This window comes from Oenanthe melanoleuca, chromosome 8 (genome assembly GCF_029582105.1).
Source record: "Oenanthe melanoleuca isolate GR-GAL-2019-014 chromosome 8, OMel1.0, whole genome shotgun sequence".
In the NCBI taxonomy this organism is placed as follows: domain Eukaryota; kingdom Metazoa; phylum Chordata; class Aves; order Passeriformes; family Muscicapidae; genus Oenanthe; species Oenanthe melanoleuca.
In genome coordinates, this window is record NC_079342.1 from 27,092,851 (window position 1) to 27,114,850 (window position 22,000).

Here is a 22,000-nt window from a genome sequence, read left to right on the forward strand (position 1 = left end):
GAAGGCTCTTTCATAACAGCACCCCAAAATTCAGGCTGCTGGAGGAGGCTGCAGGGGAGAGGGCAGATGGCTCCACTTCCAGCTCGGAGCAGCAGTGGGAAAGAGAAGCAGGAGCTGCTGGACTCTAGGAAGTCATGTGCTGCAGCCCCACATGCGAGTGAGGCTGTTAATGAGGAAATTTAAAGGGGCTTAAGGCATTACAAGGATTGATTTCAGTCAGGAGCAGCCGGTCGGGGTGAGGATTAAGGAAATGCACTCACTGGCAATGCAGAGCAATCCCAGTTCCATTAATTTAGTGGGGAAGAGGCTTTGTGCGTTTTTGATGTAATCAGCTTTGAAGAGGGAGGTGGCACTGGGCAGCCCAAGATCTGGGGTCTCCCCCAGCCCCAGCAGAGCAGGTCCTGACTCCTGGACACCCTCTCAGCTCTCACCAGCTCCTTGGGCTCCTCCCTGGTTGTTCCCAGCGACAGCACGACATGGAGGGTACCTGAAAACCAGAAACCTTTGCCTTTGCTCCTTGTAGAGTCCTGTTCTCTGTCCCCTGGCTCTCCTGCCTGGTGATCTCACCTTCACTCTCTGCTGATGTGAGAGTTGTCAACCAGTTGCTCCCCAGTGTGCCAAGGCTCACGAGGACCCCTCCACCTCCAATCTCCCTCTTTTCCTCCTTCTCTCCTTCCCTCCTTCCCCCCTTTTTGCAGGCTGTTCCTCTCCTTGGTGGCTCCCTGCAGGCTCCCACCAGCCCAGCCAGGCCCTGCTTGCTGTGAGTTATTTTTGTGTGAGTGCTGGAGCCTGTGGTGGTGGAGGAGCAGCACCTGCAGATGTGTGAAGTCCTCCTGTTGTTCTGTTTGCAGCGCCAGCCTTGCCATGATGCCTGGCCAGTAACACCAGCCATGACCTGCAGGGACAGGCACAAGAGGTAGTTTGGTCTTAGCGAGGTCAGCCCCGAGCTCTGCCCGTTGAGGAGAGACCTTCTGGAGGGATAATGCCAACTCCTGCTGCTCCCTGCTGAGCTGGGACACCAAACTCAGACTGCCTTAGGCCTGAAGCTGGACTTTACCTGCAGTCCTGGTCTTAGAAGGAAATGCTGTCTCTCCTCTGTGACCATCCCTCAGCTCTCCACGTCTTCCATTGAACAATTGACTGTCCACGCTAGGAGGCAAGGATCAAATGGGTTGAGGACAACTGGCCTTTCTTGGCTTTGGCAAAGAGGATCCTTTGGTGTGATTTTTAAGTGCCAGGACATGAAACAGTAAATCCTTTCTTCCTGCACTCCTGCCTCCTGCAAGCAGCCCCGACTGCGGTCCAAGCCAGCCAGTTAAAGGGTTAACCATAGCTGGATGCCTGAATGGCTGCCTTACTGATCCCACGGAGGTAACTGGAAAGACACAGTGCATCCCTCACCCCTGCCCATCCTGTCACTGCCCACCTTGTCCAGCAAGCCCTTCAGCTCCCTGCAGTGTCCCCTCTTCCCTCCCGCCCTTCCCTTGCCTCCTCACCTCCTCCAGACCCAATTTCTTTCCCTCTCTCTCTCTCCCTCTCTCTCCTGTGTCCTGTCTTGGAAGTCCTCACCAAGAGAAGTGTGTTCCATGAGGAACCAGCTCCCTGCTCTGCCCCACCCTCTCTGATTCCCTGCTGCAGCCCCTTGATCTCAGGGAATCTGAGCAGTAGTGACGCCTGTCACACCTCTGGCTGGGAAATTCAGGAGCAAACAGAGGCACAGGGCACAGAAAGGTGGGAGAGGCACCAGAAGGATCCTGCAGCAGGCTCTGTGTCCAGCTGGGAGCTCCCATCTGGAGTTTGTGGAGTGCAGCATCCCGGGCCCACTGCCCTGAGGCCGTGCAACAATTCCTGGGACTGAGGAGTTCCCGGGTTTTGTGCCTGTTAAACGCTGCGAGCTGCCTGTGCTGCACCAGGGAGACACTTGGTGCATTTAATTAACATTTAATTTGCTTCAGGATTACATTAAAATGTGCAATAATAGAAGCTCTCCGAGGGGCGGGGGGAGAAGGGGGAAACGGGAGCGCTACAGATTGGCTCAGGCACTGGTGCTGAAGTGCTCTGCAAGAATTACAGATGGAAGGGGGAAAATGCTTGTGCAGCCACAGAAAGTATTCAGCATCTGTTTGGCAGCAGGGCTTGGAGAAGGGCTTTCAGCAGCTCCAAGAAGGTCCAGCAGCTGAGAAGTGGAGATGGGGTCCCTAAATGCTCCTCCTGTGGTCTGGAGGAGAGGGTGGCCGGGTTTGATATCCAGGGAATCCCAGAGGAGATGCTCTAGGGCTGGAGAGGCAGCTCACAGATCCACAGAGCAGCCTCTAGGTGTTTTTGGGGAGAGGGTGATGCCAGTCCCGTGCAGTGCATGTGTGTGTCCCTTTCCTGTCCCTCTGTCCCTGTCCATCCCGGGTTATGTAATGAAGGATGCTGCGGCTGCTGTCCCGGGAAGGGGCTGGGCAAGGACACCAGGGGCTGGCACGGGGTTGAAGGCTCTGGGGCTGGGCTGAAATTTAGAGGAAAAAAGCAATAAAGCCATTTTCTGCCTGGGTAAGCGTGTCAGGAAGCAGGCAGTTTGATCCTGCTTATGTAATCCTGAGCCTAAAGAAGCCGCTTGGGATCGATCCTGGCTGGGATCTCACGGTGCTGCAGCACAGGCTCACCTTGCAGGTGCCTCACCACCCCTCTCCTTCCTCCTGCCCTCTCCTGCCCTCCACCTCTGGTATTTGTGCTGTTGCTGGTGCTGCTGGAGTGGTGACTGATTTATTGTGCTGCTGCCCACTGCTCTCCTCCCACACCTGACCAGAGCAGGACTTTCCAAGAAACCATCCCAAAGCGCAGCCTTTCAAAGCCTTTTTGCCAGCCAAGGCAGCTGAATGCCTGGTGTGAGTGAGCCTCCAGCTGCTCTGGGGCTGTGCTCACCCTTAGCATCTGCCTGGAGATGTCTCAGGGTCCCTCTCACACACGAGGGAACTGAGGACACAGATCTGGCACGGAGCCGCTGAGGGTTTTTTTGGGTTTGTTCTTTTTTCTTTCGCCAAGCTGGCTAGACTTATAATCATCCTCTTCTTTGGTTTTCCCCTGCTAACACCCCTGCTTCCCCACCTCGACCACAGGAGCAGAGGGATGAGGACTCGCCTGGGCTGCCTGTCTCACAAATCAGACTCATATAATGATTTCACAGCTATTCTTCCGGACAAGCCCAACCGGGCTTTGAAGTGAGTATAGCTGCAGCATCCCACCCCAGCCCCACTCCTGCCCTTCCCCTCCCCAGCCGCCACCCTCCCCTCCAGTACTGTCTTCCTTTTGTTGTGCTTTGTGTGAGCTGTGACTGCTTCCACCAGGAAAACAAACCAGCACTGATCCAGCAGGAGCAGCCTCAGGAAATACCTGGATCTTTGACACGAGGCAGGACGTGCTCACAGTGCCCACTGCTGAGTGTGGGACGTGTCTGCACCTATTTGGGGACGTAATCTGCACCTCTGTCATCACAAATCAAAGCCTGAGCAGTTGGCTTGGTGTAAGAGGTGACCAGAAATTTCAGGTCATCTTCAGCTCAGCCTTGTGTTTAACACTGCTGAAATTCGGGTGGTGGTTTGCACAATGCTTGAGGGAGATGCTCCAAACCCTCCAGAAGTCCTGATTTGAGACATGTGGGATGGGACCCATCTCATCACAGGTCCCTGCTTCCACCTGAGCTAAGATCTGTCCTTCCCCTGAAAGGCAAGCCAGAGGAACAAACACTTCTGCAGGGCTGAGTTTCATTTTGCCTGACTTTTGGCTTTTCCAATGTAAATGTCTGCATCTGAGCTGGTTCCCTGGGCCTCTGCTTAGAGTCAATGAGGAAAAATGGGTCCCTTTGTGGGGATGATTCATCTGGCCTATCTTACCTGTCTGCCTGGGGATGTGAGGTGAGCAGAGATGAGTCCCTGCAGCTCCCTTGCTATCTCCTCACTGGTTCTAAAGGAAGCCCAGGGCTGCTTGGCTCAGTTCTGCACTCTAGAGCTCCAAAATCAGGTGAGAAGAATTCCAGCCTCCCTCGGTGTCCTCCTCACACAGCTCCAGAGGGGATGAGCAGCTGAGGGCTGTCCCTAACTTGCCCCTTCCTTTCCTTACAGAAGACTGTCTACAGAAGAAGCAACAAGATGGGCAGACTCTTTTGATGTCCTTCTGTCCCATAAATGTGAGTAGAGATCAAATTCCACCTTTTTTTCCCCCTCCTCTGCCCTTAACCCCTGTCCAGGGTCATGGTCCCTCAGAGCTGCTCGCTCCCCAGCAGTCACCATCCTTCACAGGCAGGAAAAAAAAAAAAACAGTTTTGGGTGTTCCCTTCACCTCTTTGTTCCTGACCACGAGGAAAACCACAACTGCTAAAGCCACCAGCCCAAGGTGCTGCCTTTTCCAGCTCAGTACCCTTGACCAGCTTGCCCTGCTGCAGAGGAATCATCTGAGCAGTTATCATCTGCAGTTATCACAGCAAACCCGAAAATTTCACATCCACAGACCTTATGCCAACCTGTAATCAGCACTCCCTGCTCTGCTCAATCCTATGAGCTCTGTTCAGCAAATATTGCTCTGCTCCACCAGCATTTTCACACTGAGAAATTATAACCAAAGCAAAGTTCCCAGCAGGGGCTCATTCTATTGGAGAATAAAACCCAAATGAGTCGAGGTTGGTGAGAAGTCAACGTGGGTGCTGAACTGTTTTATGGCAATAAGGAGCTGTCTGGCTTGCTCAGGGACTCAGGTTTTCCTCACATTTTAAAAGGCAAGTGTAGAATTATATTATTAAGTGAGGGGTAATTTTGCTAGGTTTCTACTGAGATGACAACAGTTTTGGCAGGGAATTAAGTGACAACTTTAAACAGGCTGGCTGACCAAGGCAGGAAAAGCAGGATGTAATTTTAGCAGCAGTATCTAGTTGAGATCATTGCTCTTGCAGCCAATAGGGGAAAAAATATATGGTGTAGCTGGGTATGGCTAAAAAGGAATATTTCTTTTGTGAGAATTCAGAACAAGAAGGGGAAAATGTATCAAGGAGATTACAGGGTAATCACCTGGGGGGTGGAGAGAGGCGAGGGCAGGGTATTCACATCCCTGTTATCATCCAGAGCTCAAACCCACTTCTTCTTCACCAGTGTAAAAGTAGAAATTTTCTTTATTAAGCTGCAGAAGTGCTTGGATTACAAACCCCAGTGAATTTACCCACCTGTGTCCTGGTGTTATACAGATTCTTCCTTCTTCAGCTAACTACTGCAAAAACCTATGCTAAATCAAACCTTAGTTCAATTATTTTGTCCAGCAGCCTCCACAAGGGTGTCTGGTTTTATTAATAAATTAGCCCTATAGACTGATAAATGAATTATCAAGATCACTCCCATCTCTTAGAATGGAAAGTAATTCTGATAACTCTCTGGCACTAATGAAAAATATTCAGTTTCTAATGAAAAATATTCAGTTCCTAATAGCAACAGAAGGTGATCTTTAAAATTTAAATTAATCTTTTTTTATCAGCAGTCACGGTGACATTGCCTGGTGATTGGTGGCAAAAAAAAAATTGTTGTTTAATAAACTACATTCTAAAGGATTATTTTATAACTGCTCTGCACCTGAAGTTTCTGGAATTGTCAGCCTGGCAGTCAAGGGGTATAATGATGCAAATACAAAAAGTTCTGTTGAAACAGAAGTGTTATTTTAGTTACACTGGTTTAAAGGAGAGAAGAGCATGTACTCACAGAATTAATTATATTGTACAAGTTGCATTTTTGCTATTAGGATGTGCTGATGTTAGACAGCTAAGGGAGCCTTATGCCTTAACTGGCCAAAATCTGGGAGTAAATAAAGCTGTGCCTGGCCTGCTGGCATCTGTCTGTAGGGAAGCTGCCAGCAAAAATTCTGCTTTTAGTGCCAAGAGGAGGACAGAACTGTCCCAGTCTTATTTCCCTGTGTCTGCTCAGGTGAACAGCATTATCCAGGGAAAATGGGAATTCATGCTTGGGGCCATGGGCTAAGCACCAGCTGGGCTGGAGGAGAATTCCCCCCAGGGCTCACAGCATCAGCAGGTGGAGCATTTCTGCCTGACACATCTGTCAGACACTGTCTTCACTGGATGGACAGTTCATTTATTTTGGAAAGGGGGGTGTGATTTCAGGGGTTGTGTGGTGCTTTCTGCTGTGCCCCTTCCAGCCCAACTGTTCTCCAGGGAAAATAAACCCCAAAGTGCTCAAGAGGGACTCAGGAACTGGATGGAGCAGCTGAAAACGGGGCAGACCTTGTGGGCAATATTGCAAGGGGTTGGACAAGTGGCAAAATTTCTGCAAGGAGCAGGAGTGTGGATCAGAGCAGCCTAAGAGCTCCCAGCTGAGCAGGCTGTGATCATACATGGAGGAGGCTCCCAGGGCTGCGGGGAGATGGGGAAAAACACTTCTTCCCTTTCCTATTTTCCTGAATTTCCAAGAGGTTTCTAGCTGGAAGTGACCTGAGGAGATGCCATGCATCACACAGATTTTATGGAGAGTCTCATCATGCCAGGCTGGCAGGGATTTGAGCTGCCTGGTCTATAGGAGGTGTCTCTGCCCATGGCAGGGGGGCTGGAACGAGATGGTTTTTAAGGTCACTTCCAGCCCAAAGCACTCTGTGATTCCGTGATGACCTTTGCCAGACATCCCTTGAAGTGTGATAGCCCTGGGGAGCTGCCCCTGATCCCCCCTCACCCTCCTAGGGAATGAATGACTCTGCAGGTAATGTTTGATCCGTGCGAGGAGGATTGAAATCCCTCGGGGTTTGAAGCAATTGTTTTGTCTTGGGAGACTCCCAGGCTGGGTAATGCCCCTCTGCACTGAGTGGTCTGATTTGGATTAATTCCCCGAGCCACTCAAAGGATAATTTGAGTTGACGTTAACAGGAGATTGTGAGCAGGAAATGCGGGAGGGCTCTCCCCACCTCTTTTTGTGCTGGCCCTGGGACTCAGTTCCCTCATCCCTCCTGGAGTGAGCAGTGCTGAGCAGCAGGATGCAGACAGATAGGGCAGTGCAACGATATCCTAATTGTTTTTGCTAATGGGTGAAGCAAATCAACTCAGAAAGGCCGGGGTCAGGCAGACAATCCCTGTTTTCCATCAGGAGCCTGTCCGAGCTCACTGCCGCGCTCCCTGGGGTCAGCAGCAGGAGAGGGGAGCCTGATGCTGCTCTAGTCGGGGAATTAAGAAAGAGGCAGACCGTGTGCAGCCTTTCCTTGGGTGCCCAGGGAGAAGAGCAGTGTTTGTAGCACTCTGGATTTCGGCTCTTTTCCCATTTTGTGGGGAAGCGAGCTCGGAGTGGTGCCCAGAGAGTGAGTGCCTGCGTGTGAGTAACTGAGGAGTAATCCCCTGGCTGTGCCCGTGCCCGGGAGGCACAGGCTGGCCAGCCAGATGAGGATTTCTTTTGACAGGCTGCTGGAGGGAAATACAAGCAATAGCATGTCTCATTCTGCATCCCTCACGGGGCTGGACACATGGTTTATCCTTGGTCCAGCATCCATCCAGCAGGACACTCTGTCCTCAGCCCTTGGTCACTTCTCAGCAAAGCACCTGACACCAAAAACCTGCATGCTGAATTCCCACTTTTATCTCAAGGGTGATTTTCCCCCAGGTTTTTTGAAAACTGGAGGAAAGAGTGATTTTTCTCCAGATTTTTTGTGATCTCCGTGCTCTTCCGCCCAAACTTTATTGTTGTTCTCCTCCTTCTGTTGTCTACACATTCCTTCACTTCCTACACAGCACAGGAATATCCCAACCTACTCCCAGCTCTTTCTAAGCCAGAACAGCATTAGCATTGTGCTGGTGACAGGCAGCTGAGATCAAGGGAAGCACTGCTCAGCAGCACTGAGAGCACGTTCGTGTGCTGTGCAGGGCACTTGTGACCTTGCCCCTCCAGCCCTGGACCCAACACATTCCACAGAGCAAATCCATCCATCCATCCATCCATCCATCCTGGGGATTCTACCCTTACTCCCTGCATAAAGTCTGGTTGCTGAGGGGGTGAAACACATGCATTAAATAAATTATTTTTGATTGCTGTCTTGCTCTGACAGTGGCAGGTGCTTGGTTATTAGACTGCCTGAATGATTTAGGCCACTCAGCTGGGCTCTTCCTTATGCTGATGAAGTTTAGTTAAGACCTGTCTTGTGCTTTCTGTTCCCCATTTCAGTCCCTTCTTGCTGGAAAGGATTCACTCTCCATCTGAACAGGATTTCAGGAGTCCCTATCCTCACATGGCCATTGAACTGCCTGGCACTGCTCATTCACAAAACACAAATTCCTGTCATTGCCTAGCTCACACGTGACCTGCAGGATCCTGAGCAACACCTGAGCACTTGCACAGTCCCTGCACATTTCTCAGCCAGTCTGAACAGAGAGCAGGGCATTTTGAAGTTTATATTTATATTTACACTGCAGAAATAAAATAGAAAATGTGTGCTGCTTCTCCCTCAGACTCTGAGCATCCAGTAAAGAGCTCTGCTTCTTTGCCTTCAGCTTATCTGCTCCATCAGGATCGATTTTTCTCCTTTGGCTTCAAACAAAGGACTCCTGAGTCAAATTCCTGAATAATTGTCCAATAGTTGTCTTGAAGGGCTGTGCACCTACACCAGCCCACCCTGTCCTCCTGAGTGCCTTTGGGCCTCAGGTTAGGGATTATTTTGTCTGCCTCTGCAGACTTCTAATCCTGCTTTTAATTTCTCTGTAAAGCATCCCAGTGGAATTGCACACTGGGATATTTCAGGAGGTGAAATCTCTCTCCTGCTCGTATCACACTGCACTCCAGTGTCCTGGGAAAAGAGATGTCCAGTTGGGTGGGGTGAGCTCTGAAATGCTGGTCGTTCCTGAGTGATCATTCCTTGAAAGCCTTCATGTGCTAGGAAGGAGAGGAGGAGATTGAGTCGATATCCAGTCAAATTCCAGCTCAGGTGACGGCAGTTCCCATTGCCTGATTGTCCTCCTGCCTTTTTGATCACACTTGTCATTGCTCCATGACAAACTTCTGGCAGTGATTCCCCACACCTGGCTGTGAGACACAGCTGGGAAGCCTGGCAAGCAGTCAAGGGCTAAAGATGAAATCTATGGAAAGCCTGGCAGTCAGGGATGACCTCTTCTGCATCCAAAGGTGCAGCCTCACCCCTTGCAGCTCCTCGAAGCTGTGAGGACTGCCTGACAGGAGTGTATATAAAAAGCAGAGAACAGCCAGACACTATTATTTATCCATTCACTGTCTAAACTTATTTCAGCATAAAAAGGAGCTGATTGACATTAGAGCAGGAGGCAGAGCTCATGGAAACCTCCTGGTCCCAGGGGAACCTGCTGCAGCTGCTCTCTGGGGCAGGGATGTAGCAAATGTCTTTCTCTCCTTGTCACTCACAGCATTCCCTTCTTTTAGCAGATATTACATTTTTCAGATACTATATCTTTCAGGTATTGTATTTCTCAGGTATTTTTTTTCTCAGGCATTATATTTTTCAGGTATTATATTTTCCAGATATTATATATTTCAGGTATTTGATTTCTCAGGTATTTGATTTCTCAGGTATCATATTTTTCAGATATGATATTCTGCATCAATGACCTTTGGCAGAGGTGGTATTTTCATGCAATGCTGCTGCTCCTGCAAGTGATCATCTGTCAATGCTGCAGCTCTGGGGCTGTTGTAGAGGAAATGGGGGGAAAAAGAAGGGACCAGGGCAGAGACAGGGGAGCAAGACCTCAGCACAGACACACAGAGACTGCAGAGACACAGCAGTGTGCTTGGGTGCTGGAATATTTAATGCCAAGCATCCTAGGAGCTGATGATTTATAAAGTGACATAGATCTTGAGGAACTGGAATTTTCTGCCTGTTTTATTTCCTTCTTTCTGAAAGCTGTCAGCCTGCAAAGACTCCTTGCCCTGTTCTCCAGTCCTTCCCTTGCTCTCACACAAGCCCTGTGAATTTTAGAGGCACTAAGGGGGACACAGGTTCTGGAAAATGTTTGTGTCCCAGGTTTCAGGAAGGGGAGCAGCTCTACAACACCCCTCACCTTCACCACATTTATCTACCCACGGAGATGCTCAGAGCAGCCACGGGCAGGGTGATCTGCTCCTTTGGCATTCTGCTCTGCAAGCTTCTCTGGGGCTGATGTCACAGTATTGCCCCAGGCTTGGACCCACAATTTGCAGCGCTGCTTGGACAAGAGGTTTTGTCTCCCCTAGCAGTGCAAAGCCCTGATCTCCTCCTAAAATTGCTTGAGTGAAGAAGTGTCAGGACAAGCTGGAATAATGCAGCTATTTCAGAGGCTGACAGCAGGAGGGAGCACGGCTGAGATGGGATGGATCCGTTTTTATTGCTGATAGCAGACTGCTGATGGAGCAGCCAGTGCAAAAAAAAAAAAAAACCCTAATGAAGGAGCTTTGAGGAATGCAGATCAGAGAGGTTTAGCCTCTAATTTGGGCTTGTCTGGCCTAATATCTCTTCTGCCTTTCCCTCTGAGGATCTGGGCAGACAGACATCTCCTCTGACTGACACTCAGACAGAAATAGGATTGTTTGCTGCTGTTCAATACCCAGGGCCACTGCTTAGGGCTTGAGGCTTCAGCAGGAGCTGGAAAATATCTCCATGTCCTAAGTTATTACCAGAACCAAGGGAAGGAGGAAGAAGTTGAGGTCATGCAAAGGAGATGCAGAGAATTGTCACATTGCTATAGAACTGCAGCACACAGAGCATATAGATATCTACAACATATACATGGCATTTAAATAGCAATATATGTATTATATATAGTATATAGATAGCATATAGAAGGAACTGTCTGACTAGTCTGTCTGAGAAAATGTCAGGATTATCCACAGGGATCTGGACAAGCTTGAGGAATAATCCTATGGAAATCTCATGAGGTTTAATAAGACCAAGTGCAAGGTGCTGCACCTGGATTCCCCCCAGTATCAATCCAGGCTGGGGGAAGAACAGATCAAGAGCAGCTCTGCCCAGAAGGACTTGAGGATGCTGGTGGATGAGAGGCTGGACATGCCCTGTCCTTGCTCCCTTCATCCTTTCAAGGAGTCTGACCTCACCTCCCCAATCCCATCATTATTTTTAGACACTTGATTGGAACTAGCCAGCGCTGACTCAAGAGCTTTCCAGTCATGAACTACAAAAACCTGGACCCAGTTGCAAAAGACCAGGAAGAGTTAGAAACATGTTACTGGGAGGGGAAATAAATAAAAAAAAGAGAAGCTAAATTTATCCTGAGGAGAAAGGGTATGTGTGAAGCCTTCAGCTACTTCAAGTGCGCTGGTGCCGTTCAGGGAAAGGAAATAAAAAACAATGGCTGTGTCCATAAATAGGCCAGGCAGGGGTTTAAGAGGACACAGATTGCCTAATAAATCTTTCCATATTTCTAATCTGCCCTGGCTGACTCAGATTGCATTGCTGAAATGTCACAATTGCTGAGCATTAGCAAGTGATAAGCACACTTTTACCACCGACTAGACAAGCCGTAATTAGGCCGAGTCCTTTCCCTCTCCCCTTTATTGGAGCTGTAACAGACTCTCAGAGAGCTTTCCTCTGTTTAAATAAGGACTAAAAATGGCACAAGGCAATAAAGCAAAATGACAGAAAACATAGGAGACAAATCCACAGCAGCCATGTTTTATTAAAGGTTTTTCTTAGTGACGGACAGGGCGTTACAAAGTGTTGCACTAACACGAGTTGAAGCTGGATAATTCTGTGAGTAACTTTCCAAAGGGTGGTGTCCCAGTCCTGAGGAAAGCCACATTAGCTGGGAAAGGCTTTTCCAGAGTTACACTGGGTGATGTTTGGATTTGGCAGCTCATGGGCACCCAGCTGATCAGTGGTGTAGGTTATGGATGCACCCTGAGGCTGTGGAACTTGGGATAAAAAACTGATGGTCTTTGTTAGGAGTGGATGGAAGGATTTCTGTGGGATGCCTAGAGGAGCTGGAACAGAGGCCAGACAGAGTGAAGAGGAATAAAATGGATATTCAAAGGCCACACCCTGGCAGTACCAGTGCCACAGGCCCTGCCTGGATGGCTCCAAGATGGAAGCAAGAGGGCTTGGTCATGAGATCTCACATTTTTATACATTTTAGTCCATTTGCATACAGAAGTCAGCTGTCCAATTAACAGCCTCAAATCATGAAGTTTCATCCTCCTTGCTTGCCCACCCTCCTCTTTTCACATTGTTTACACTAAGGGCCTGAAGTTTAAAGAGATTGTCCTTGAGTCCCCAGCTGGAATAGGACTTGTGAAAAGATCCTTGTAACCCTTAATATAAAGCTAAAAGCTGCACACCCGAGCAGAACAGAAAAACTTAAAACTTAAGGAATAATTTTCTTCTCTTCAGAGGCTCGATGAAGCCTCTACCTTGTCGAGCCTCCATTCTAAACATAAATATTTAGAGCCTGCCTGCTCCCTCCTCCCTGTGTAACTCCCTGTGTGTCTCTGGCAGATGGGCTGGCAGCTTTCCGTGCTTTCCTGAAGACGGAGTTCAGCGAGGAGAACCTGGAATTCTGGCTGGCCTGCGAGGACTTCAAGAAGACGCGCTCAGCGGCCAAGCTGGCATCCAAAGCCCAGCGCATCTTCGACGAGTTCATCGACGTGCAGGCTCCTCGGGAGGTGGGTGAGGAGCAGCCAGGGTGGCACAGCATCCCCAGGGGGCACAGCATCCCCAGGGCACCCAGCAGGGCCATCAGCCCCGGGCTGGCTCAGTGTCCTGGTTTGGAGGACAGGTGTCTGCCAATAAAGGCAGGAGCTTCTCTCTGAAATGGAGAATGTAAACCCCCTCCCTCCTAGGAAAATTCAAATAGAAATGCAGTATTACAAAGAACAATCCCAAAGCACTGCCAGAGTCAGAATCCAAGCTGACACCCGTCAGTCAGTCAGGGTGTTGGCACAGTCCCATTCAATGGTGGCTGCATCCTCCTGCAGGGGCAGATGTGGTTCAGCTGGAGCAGTGCTCCTGGAGAAGGTGCAGTTTCCTCTGAAGGTGCAGGGATGATGTGGAAAGGTCTGGCTTTCCTCTGGAATCCAGTGGAAAGAAGGTCCCTTGGTGTCCAAAATGTCAGTTTTTATCTGGGTAGGAGAGGCTTGGCTGCTCCCCTGGCTGGAGCATCTCCCAGTGGGATGATGGAATTTTATCAGCCATGCAGTGGGACTGAATGGGCCAGCAGCAGATGATATCTTCCTGGAGGGAGGATGGGCTGTGGGAAAGATAAAGATGATTGCCCAGCTGGTTTAAAGCTGGCCCATGAGCAGATAATATGTGCCAGGAGATCAGGGTCACTGCCCCACCCGGCTCAACAGATGGGACAGAATGCACATTTCTGGCCACATCAACCCAACACACACATAATCCCCAGGGTGGCACAGCATTCCCAGCAGGGCTGTCTCCCTCTCTCCCTTCTCTCAGAGTGGCTGAGGGTGGCAATGCCCTCCTGCCTGCTCCAGCTGCCTTTGCTCACTGTGACTCATCCCTGATGAGGGCAACTGCTTTGATGAGACCAAATTAGTCACAGCCAGGGAGTTCAGTGGCAGCCTCAACCTACATTCCCTGACCTCCCCAGGAGCATTTCACCGTGCTCCTCTCATTTACTGTCAGCCCTGGAGCAGGCTGCTGGGCTCCTTCCTCACAGGCTTTTGGCACAGGACCATCCCACCCATGAGTAATTCCCAGTGGAGGAGAGTTTCTCCTCTAACTCTCCTCTCACTCAGACCTCCCAAGAGATGCAAACAATAAATCTGAGCTGAACAAGAAATGCAGCCTGGGGTTGTTAAATCCTCTTTCAAGCCCTGGACAGGCTGATGGCACTGTCAGACCCGTGCTGGATTGTGTCACTGCAGCCACAGCCCAGCCAGGGGGCCCTTACTGCACCCATCCACACATGGCTGCCTGTCAGGCACCCCAGAAAAACCTCATTTTACCCCCTCTCCCAGCTAGGAAGGCCACTGGGAAGGACCCAGGTTCACACTGAAGAGTGTGGGTGTCTCAATGCCCACTGCTCTCCTTGAGCATTTTCCCACTGTTATTCAGAAAGCTGGATGAGATTTTAAGGACTGAAAGGCTGATTTTTGATTACAAAAGGGAATGCAGGTAGGATGGGGTCTTTCCTACAGTTTGGTCCTGTGGTGGAGTTTCCTTAGCACTGTTACATAGTTTTGGCATGCTTAGAATATGAAATTATTAAGCAAATGCAGAGAGCCAATCCATACTGCTGACATCCACACTGAGGCAGACAGCTTTAATTTCCAGGCTCCTTCAAGTTTGGACACTGAGTTAATAACAACAAATAACATTTTTTCTGTCATTCTTTCTTCCAGATAATAACCCCAAAAAATGCTGGTTACCCTGCTAGGGAAAGAAAGCAGGAAAACTCCATTGGCTTGCTTTGCAAACAAATGGCAGTCATAACATTATAGGCTGGTTTATTTTTTCAAGCCTCTCCTCCAGATATTGTAAAGTGAAGCTGCTATGGGAAAAATCAAACTATTTATTTTAGATCAACAGAGTTTAGAAACATTTAATAAGGATGTACTGATGGTTTAAACCCAGTTAAAAGTTCATTCACCCACCTCTTGGGTGTGTGGTGAAGAATAGAGGGGGCAGGAGAGAGGTTAGGCTGAGTCAGCAGTTTTAGGTGATGTGCAGCCTAAGAGTCTGAATAAAAGTAATTTGATTTCAGAAGTGCTCAGATCCGTATAAAATATATGGATAAAATCCATATATATATATATGGATCTATAAATCCAGCTCTTCCAGGCTTGGGGCAGGATTCACAGCCTGGATCCCTGCACCCCCCAGAGCTGTGGGGGCTGCTCAGGCAGGGACAAGGGCAGCACCTTGGTCCTGCTGCTGTTCCACAGCCAAGGCTGAGAGGGGCTGTGCCAGCTGGACACTCAGTGCCAAACTCTCTTCTGCTGCTTTCCCCAGGTGAACATAGACTTCCAGACACGGGAGCTGACGAGAAGAAATGTGCAGGAGCCCTCCCTGTCTTGCTTTGACCAGGCTCAGGGGAAGGTGCACAGCCTGATGGAGAAAGACTCGTACCCCAGGTTCCTGAGATCCAAAATTTACACAGACCTGCTGTCTCAGACCCAGAGGAGGCTCAGCTAGAGCAGCGATGGGGCCCTCAGAAACCTCGTGCTTCCCACAGCAGCCACAACCCATGTTAAATGTGAAACTTGCTTGGTGTTAAAAGCACTGGGAATGGGAAAACGGGGAGAAGGGGCAGAGGAAACTTCCAGAGGGTGATCCAGGTGTTGTATTAAGACTCTTTGACTTTCTGTGCTTTTATTTTTGTTTTTTTGGTTAGCAGTAGCACCTTGCAGTCGTTGCCTCTCTCTAGAACAAACCCAAAACCCTCCCGAGTCACGGGCTGGTGTGTGGGGCAGGGCAGGTTTCCTGTAAAGTCACTGGGCTGTTTTGTGTGTAAATAACACCTTTCCATCCTCCCACACATCTCCCTGTCTCTCACCTCTCCCTAGTGCCCGGAAGGGCCCCGAGGGCAGCTCTGACACTTGTGAAGCCACATCCAGCCCACGTCTCACACTTTGGCTGCTCTGGACCCAGAGAGCAAGAGGAGGGAGAGAGGGGACAAAGGCACAGGATTCATTAATTCCCTTTCCTGGAGTGCAAACCATCAGCAAACTCAGCTCACCTCCCCTTTTGTTTGCACACCTCATGCCATGGCTGCTACCCTGCCACTGCCCCTTTCCCTTCAGACTCAGAGTATTCTCCCCAGCACTGTGGAGGAGCTGAGCTTTCCCTGTGAGGAAGGTAATCCCAGAAGCTCTCCCTGAGCCTGGGCAGGCCATGGGGAGGATTGTTTTTCATGGCTGTTATTTATTTGTGGGTAGCTCAGCCTCAGGGCCCCAGCCGTCATCCAGGCTCTGTTGTGCTGGGCACTGGACCAAAACCTTGCACAAAGGGGCTGCCACAGGCTTGGTGGCTCCTCAGGAGCCTGTTAGGAGAGAGTGGAGAGCAGGAATGTCCCCTCTGCCCCTTGCTGAGGTGTAGCAAAAGCACAAGACCTGCCGCAGCGTTTTCCATGTGGTACCTGGCCAGCACGCGGCAAGGTGAAAAAATCACATTTCTGTTTTTGTTCTTTCCTGATTACTGACTGCTCCTTCTTCCCAGCTGTCCACTGTGGGTTCAGTGCCCTGCAAAGGGCTCCCCAAGACACAGACCTGCTGCAGGGTGCTGCCTGGGAGCATGGGGTGAGCAGAGGGTGTCTGGTGTGCAGTGCTGCTCTCTGCCCTATTCCCATAGCCTGGGTGGCCACTGCAGGAGGAGATTCTGCACAGACATCAGGGGTGTAGCACCTCCCCTGCACTGGGCAATAATTCCTGCCATCTGATGGCCCCATGTCCATGGCATTGCTGTTCCAGCTTGGCAGATTCCTGCAATATTTTTGAGGGAGAAGCAGACAGCCTGTCTGTGGGTTTGAGCTGACAGACCAGAGGTCTGTTTTCTTAATTTCATGAAGGCCTGGAAAGCGACCCCATGGATCTTTTCCTCCTCTCAGTCATCCCCAGAGCAAACCTCTGCTCCAGCCAAGGGTGGTGGGTGGGTTTGATCACATCAGAAAGCTGCTGATAAAGACTTTGTGCAATGTGGTGCAAATGAGGTAGAATGTATTCTAAAGCCAAGCATAACGTGCTTGGAACAAGATTAAAAAAAGTCTGGCTGGATATTAAAAATTACTGTCCATCAATTAAGTAGGGAACAGCTTTTTCAGGCTTTTTGCAAGGATGATGTGCAGGACAGTAGGACAAATATGTTCAGGATCAAGACAGAGATGGTAACTATGCTGGGTTTATTCTGGAGGTGTATTCCTGTGGTCTCCAAGACACTGAAGTTCAAATACAGTGCAAGTGCAAACTTTATGTTCAGTAAAAATTCTGCTCAGGAAACCCTCAGTAGGGTGCCTGCTTGGTCAGATCCTTGGAAGGCAAATCCCAGCTCCAGTTAAATTTCCATGAGGAATGGTGAGAAAGATCTGGAAAATGCTCCAGATCTGCCATGACTTCTCCAAGGGCACCAGGAGCTCAGTGTCCCAGAGATTTATGGCAAGCAAGGCACAGTGAGACAGGTCTGGGGAACCTGTGCAATGCATGGAAGATTTTCAGACAATGATAAGTTTGGTCCATTTACATATCAGGGGTTAATCCTCCAATTACAGCTTCAGGTAAGGAAGTCATTTACCCCCAGTTTGCTCCCCCATAATTCACTTTTCTTGATACTTTTTGGGGCCTGAGGCTGAAGGGTGTCCTTTGTCTGACCAAAATGTGAAGACAGTACTTAACACTCTATATGGAGTTTAGAGTTATGCACTAAAGCAGTACAAGATTTGAAAAATATCAAGGCTAAAATAAAAGCATCAGCCTGTGGTCCCAGTTTTACCCAGTGATCCCTCAGCTTCCCAGCACTGTGGCACCAAACAAGTGCTGCAGGTGGTGAAGGGAGGCCCCCTTGTCTGGCCCTGCCTTCCTCCTTTCCACCTTCCTCTTGTGCAAAAAGCAGCCCAGAGGGTGTGAGAGCCAGCAGCAGGGGGATTAGGCAGCCAGGGCTTTTAAAGAGAAGGCAGAAGGTCACTGCAGCAGGCCTGGCTGGTGCTGACCTCTAGTGCCAGCTGAGCACCCCAGACCAGGCTGGGGGCACCCTGGGCAGGGTCACAGCCAGCCAGGCCAGGGGACACAGCAGGAGGGAGAGCTCGTGGCAGGAATGTGAGTGGGGACAACCCCCAGGCTGCAGAGCCTGGTGCTGCTCAGAGTGTGGCTGCATCTCTCCACGAGATCCTCCAGCAGCCTTGGTGCTGCTGGCCTTTCATTCCACGTCAGAACTCATGGGAAAACTTCAAAGGGGCCAACACCCTGTAAATCCAAGCTCCCTTCTCTGCCCCATCCCCCTGGGGAATTGCTTGGAGCAGGGCACACCTGGAGATGCCATTGCTGTGACAGGAGCTGGAAGCAGGCTGGATGATGCAGAAGTGTTTTCCCCATTAAATTGGTGCCAGATATCCACTGGGAACAGCACCCTAGAGCACAGAGTGGAGCAAAAGTGTTGTCTGAGGCATGTGAGTCTACTACAGTTATTTTTGTTGCTGCTCTTGCAGTTTGTCTCTCTGGAAGGAAAGTAGACTAGTTATTTAAAGTAAAATTCTGTTTTTTCTTAAACAAGAAAATGGCACCAGCTGCTTCTTTTATGGCAAATGCTGTTCTGAAGTGAATCAAAATAAGCAGCTTGTAGCTCTACCCCTAAAACCAGGGGCTGATCAAGGAAATAATGACTGAGCCAAAGCTTTGGAAAGAGCTGAGTGGTGACTAATCCCCACTGAGGACAAATATCCTACCCTTGATTCATCTCTTCCTGGTGTGAAAGGGATATTCACAACCTACAAACCCACTTCCCCTCTCCACAAGCACACACCTCCAAAATTTCCCTCCTGTTTGGAGCAGTGTTAAAGTGTGCCATCACATGAAGAGAAGGGAAAAAAAATTGGTTCACTCAGTTCTTTTTATTCAGTTTGCTGGCACATACCTAGTCAGCTCCCAGGCAGTTTGATGGCAGAAGGGAAAAAAAGAGTTCACAGATTTCCTTTCCCTTTTCTACAAGCTTCAGGTGGTGCTGACTCCAGGATCAGAGGCAGAACTCTAATCCACCTAAAGCTTCTCCTGCTTTGGTGCATCAGCCAGGCTTGGGGTGATTTCCATCACTTTTAGTGGACTCAGAAATGCACCAAGGTGTCCCTGTTGTCCATGCTGGGGAGGTGGGAAGGGCAAAGTCACCCCAGTCTAAGCAGGGGAGGGGGAAATTGCTGTGTGTGTCTGGGGGCCTGGGTGATGAGAGTGCATGTGACTTCATCTGTAATCTTATTTAGTGTCCTCTACTAGAGAAGCTTTTCTGAGACATAGATGTGCATGTTAAAATAGAAGAACTAGGCATAAATGACATAAACTGAGATCTTTAGCCAGTGTTGTGTTTGCCTCGTGTATAAGTCCGAGTAGTAGTAAGAGACATAAAACTCTGCTAGGCTTCCAGTTACCCCTAAGAGCACATGTATCAAACTGAACTGAATGTTCACTGATAGACACAAAACCAAAATGTTTACAGCATTCAGAGCAATAGCAAAGCATACCTCATGCCAGTCCTGGAGTGCCTCTCACCCATCAGTGCAAGCTCTCCCCTCCCTGGGGCCTCTGGCTTCTCCCTCCAAAGTCCTCTCTCTGTCCTGTCCTGGTTGTCTTCCCTCCTTGAAGCACTCCAAACCTTCCTGTCCACCAGCACTATTTGTCCTCATCTATCTGAGCCTGGGACTCCCCTAACCTGCCCCTGTTTGCCTCTCCTCCATCCCCATGCATCCCTCCTCTCTTCTTTGCCTTTCCCTTCCCCAGACACTCATCTCTGGCCATGCCATCTCCCTCCTACATGCCTCCTACTGCCACTAAAGTAAAGCTCCTAGGAGCTTTTCCTTGCCTGTTATATAAGAACAAATGTTTCACATCACTTCTGCATTGTCTTTCATCCCTGGGGCAGCTGCAGCTGTCTCCTTCCTTGGTGCTGTGCTCTCTCTGGCATCGTAGCATTATATCCCAGAACTGGAATTAAAGTTCATTTTGCTGCTAGACCAGAATGCTTCTCTCTACCACGCACCCCTTGGGCTTTGCAGAGGCTCATCTTGTCCCCAGGTCTTTTGTCTTCCTCCTTTTTCCCCTTCCTCCATGCACGCTGCACACACAGTGCTTGTGGCAGGGGCTGGCTGGGGCAGAGGGCAGCCCTGCTGGGGTCACTCACAGCTGGGCACCCCCGTGGCTCTCTGGTTTATAAAAATAGTCTCAATAAAGGTGTGTGGGTTGTATTTGCTCGGCAAAGTCAGTCATTGTGCTCTGTGCCTCCTCTTGGCTTCCCAGGAGAACGTGCCTCTAATCTGGGACTGTGTGAACTCAGCTGAGTTCAGGGAGTGAGGCCGTGGGAGGGAGGTGGCAGAGGGGGATGAGCTTGTTACCAAAAACATCCAACATTCCTGGCAAAAAGGCACGGGAGAAAAGGCAGTGCCTGCTCCTGGGGGGACCAGGGAGCTCTGGGGACCAGCTGTGCTGTGAATTGTTTGTCTCCAGTAGCCCCACACCTCCCAGTTTGCCCAGTGTGCTGCATGCCCCAGGCTGGCTCTAAAACGTGATGGATGAGGAGCTGCTCAGCCCTGCATTTCAGCATAGATAACAGCGTTATCCTGGGAGAAATGTCTTCATGGTGCTCTGTCAGTGCCTGCAGCTGAAAAGCAGAGAGGGGAAGGAGGCACCTGCTGCTGTGTTTGCTCCTCAGACCTCTGTGGGACTCCTGGCAGCCAAGAGAGCAGGGGACAGCACACCCTGGGATAGATCCCCCTTCCTTAAGAACCATGACTGAAGATCTCATCTTCTTATAACCTCTCTTCCCAGCTCCTCTATGAGTTACCCAAACCACATTTGTCCTTAAGCTCCTTGGCACCTCCACCCTGGTGGGATGGCAGTGTCCCCTTGAGGACCTGATACAAGCACAAGTGCTCACTAAGGCTGCTTGGAATAACAAAGGTGTCTCATTCCACTGGAAATGAACCCGTGGGTGGCTCAGAAGAGACTGGTGATGGCTCAGCTGCATGCAGTGAACTCAGGAGTGAGCCACCAGGTAGAAAGAACAGCCCAAAAGTGCTTCCCCCTGCCAGGTTTTTATTTCTGTGAGATCCTGCTGCTGCAGCTGCCACCTCTGCAGTGTCCAGGTGCTGCTGGTGTGGGGAGGTATCAGCAGGAGCAGCTCGGGCAGGCCACACAGGCTGTTCAGTCTGATCCCTTCCTGCTGGGAAAGGCATGGGCTTGGCTCCCTGGGCTCCCCCTGCTTGTTTGCCAGGCTCCCCTTCCCTGCAGAAGCTCCTCAGCCACTCCACAAACCCCACTGGTGACAATTCGTGTCACCACGCTGTGCAGTGTTGCACCCCTTCTGTATAGACACCCTGAGTGTGTAATAAACAGCCTGAGACTACTTGTTCTCTGCCTGAGTGTCTGAAAACTGCAATCCCGGGGATGGAGGGGGTCTCCCAGCCAAATTGCAGAGGAGGAAATGGGAGAAGCTGATTCTTGATCCTCCTCAGCCCCTGGTTTCAGTGGTGCAGACGTGCTGGATGGGGCAGCAGAGTGGGGATGTGTTGGCTCCATGGCTCAGTTGGAGCAATTTGGAACCAAGCTCCCCAGAGGTTCAGTTTGGGGAGATGAGTCAGAAATGTGGCAGTAGGACCTGCAAGGAAGGAAAATCCCAAAAGCCTCCAGCAGCACACTGCTGTCCTTCTCTGAGGACACCCCACTGCTGCCCACAAGGGATCCCCTGCCCCAAATCCCAAACCCATCATGGCCAGAGGTGGAAACAAGTGCTGAGCCTGCTCCCTGCACCAGGAGCAGCAGTGGGGGATGCACAAGCTCCTGGGAAAGGGAGCAGTGTGGATGGTCAGCATGATCAGGTCACAAAGAGCAAACAACAAATGAAGAGCTTTCTCCAGACTCTGAAAAGCTCCAGCAGGCAGCTCACACCTGGGTCTCAGCTTGCTTCATCCTAATGGGATAAACCAGGGAGGGATGAGCAGGGTGAGAGCCACCAGCCAGTCCTGGGCCAGTTTGGGGGTCTGGAGGAGCCTGGGGTTGCTGGGGAAGGGGCAGGCAGCAGCTGAGGGCAGTCCTGGCTAGCAAGGGGGCAGAGGAGGCATCAGCACTTGAGTCAAGGTTAGATTTTAGTGGGAAATTACATGGTGAGAGATTTACTGCAGAAAGCATGTGGGGCTTCAATGAGGGGGGGATGAGCATCTCCTGAGCAGGTCTGGCCAGCAGGAGAAGCAGTGACCTGGATCTCATCTGGCCCTGGGCACACTGAGGGCTCTCTCCCTGCCTGCTGCACAGCCCCCTCTCCCTGCAAAGGTGAGTGCTTGCTCTGCCTGGGGTTGCACTTAAAAGCAAAAATTAAATGGGCTTGT

The 22,000-nt window shown here is 50.2% G+C and overlaps 1 protein-coding gene across 1 annotated transcript; it reads left to right on the top strand.

Annotated features, from left to right (window-relative positions):
• The first annotated feature begins 851 nt into the window (after nt 1-851).
• On the top strand, nt 852-21,014 carry RGS8 (regulator of G protein signaling 8). The gene is made up of 5 exons (XM_056497494.1): nt 852-1,371; nt 3,105-3,206; nt 4,107-4,171; nt 12,460-12,626; nt 14,938-21,014. The coding sequence occupies exons 1-5, from the start codon at nt 1,346-1,348 to the stop codon at nt 15,118-15,120; spliced, it is 543 nt and encodes a 180-aa protein (XP_056353469.1). The 5' UTR covers nt 852-1,345; the 3' UTR covers nt 15,121-21,014.
• Nucleotides 21,015-22,000: the final 986 nt, after the last annotated feature.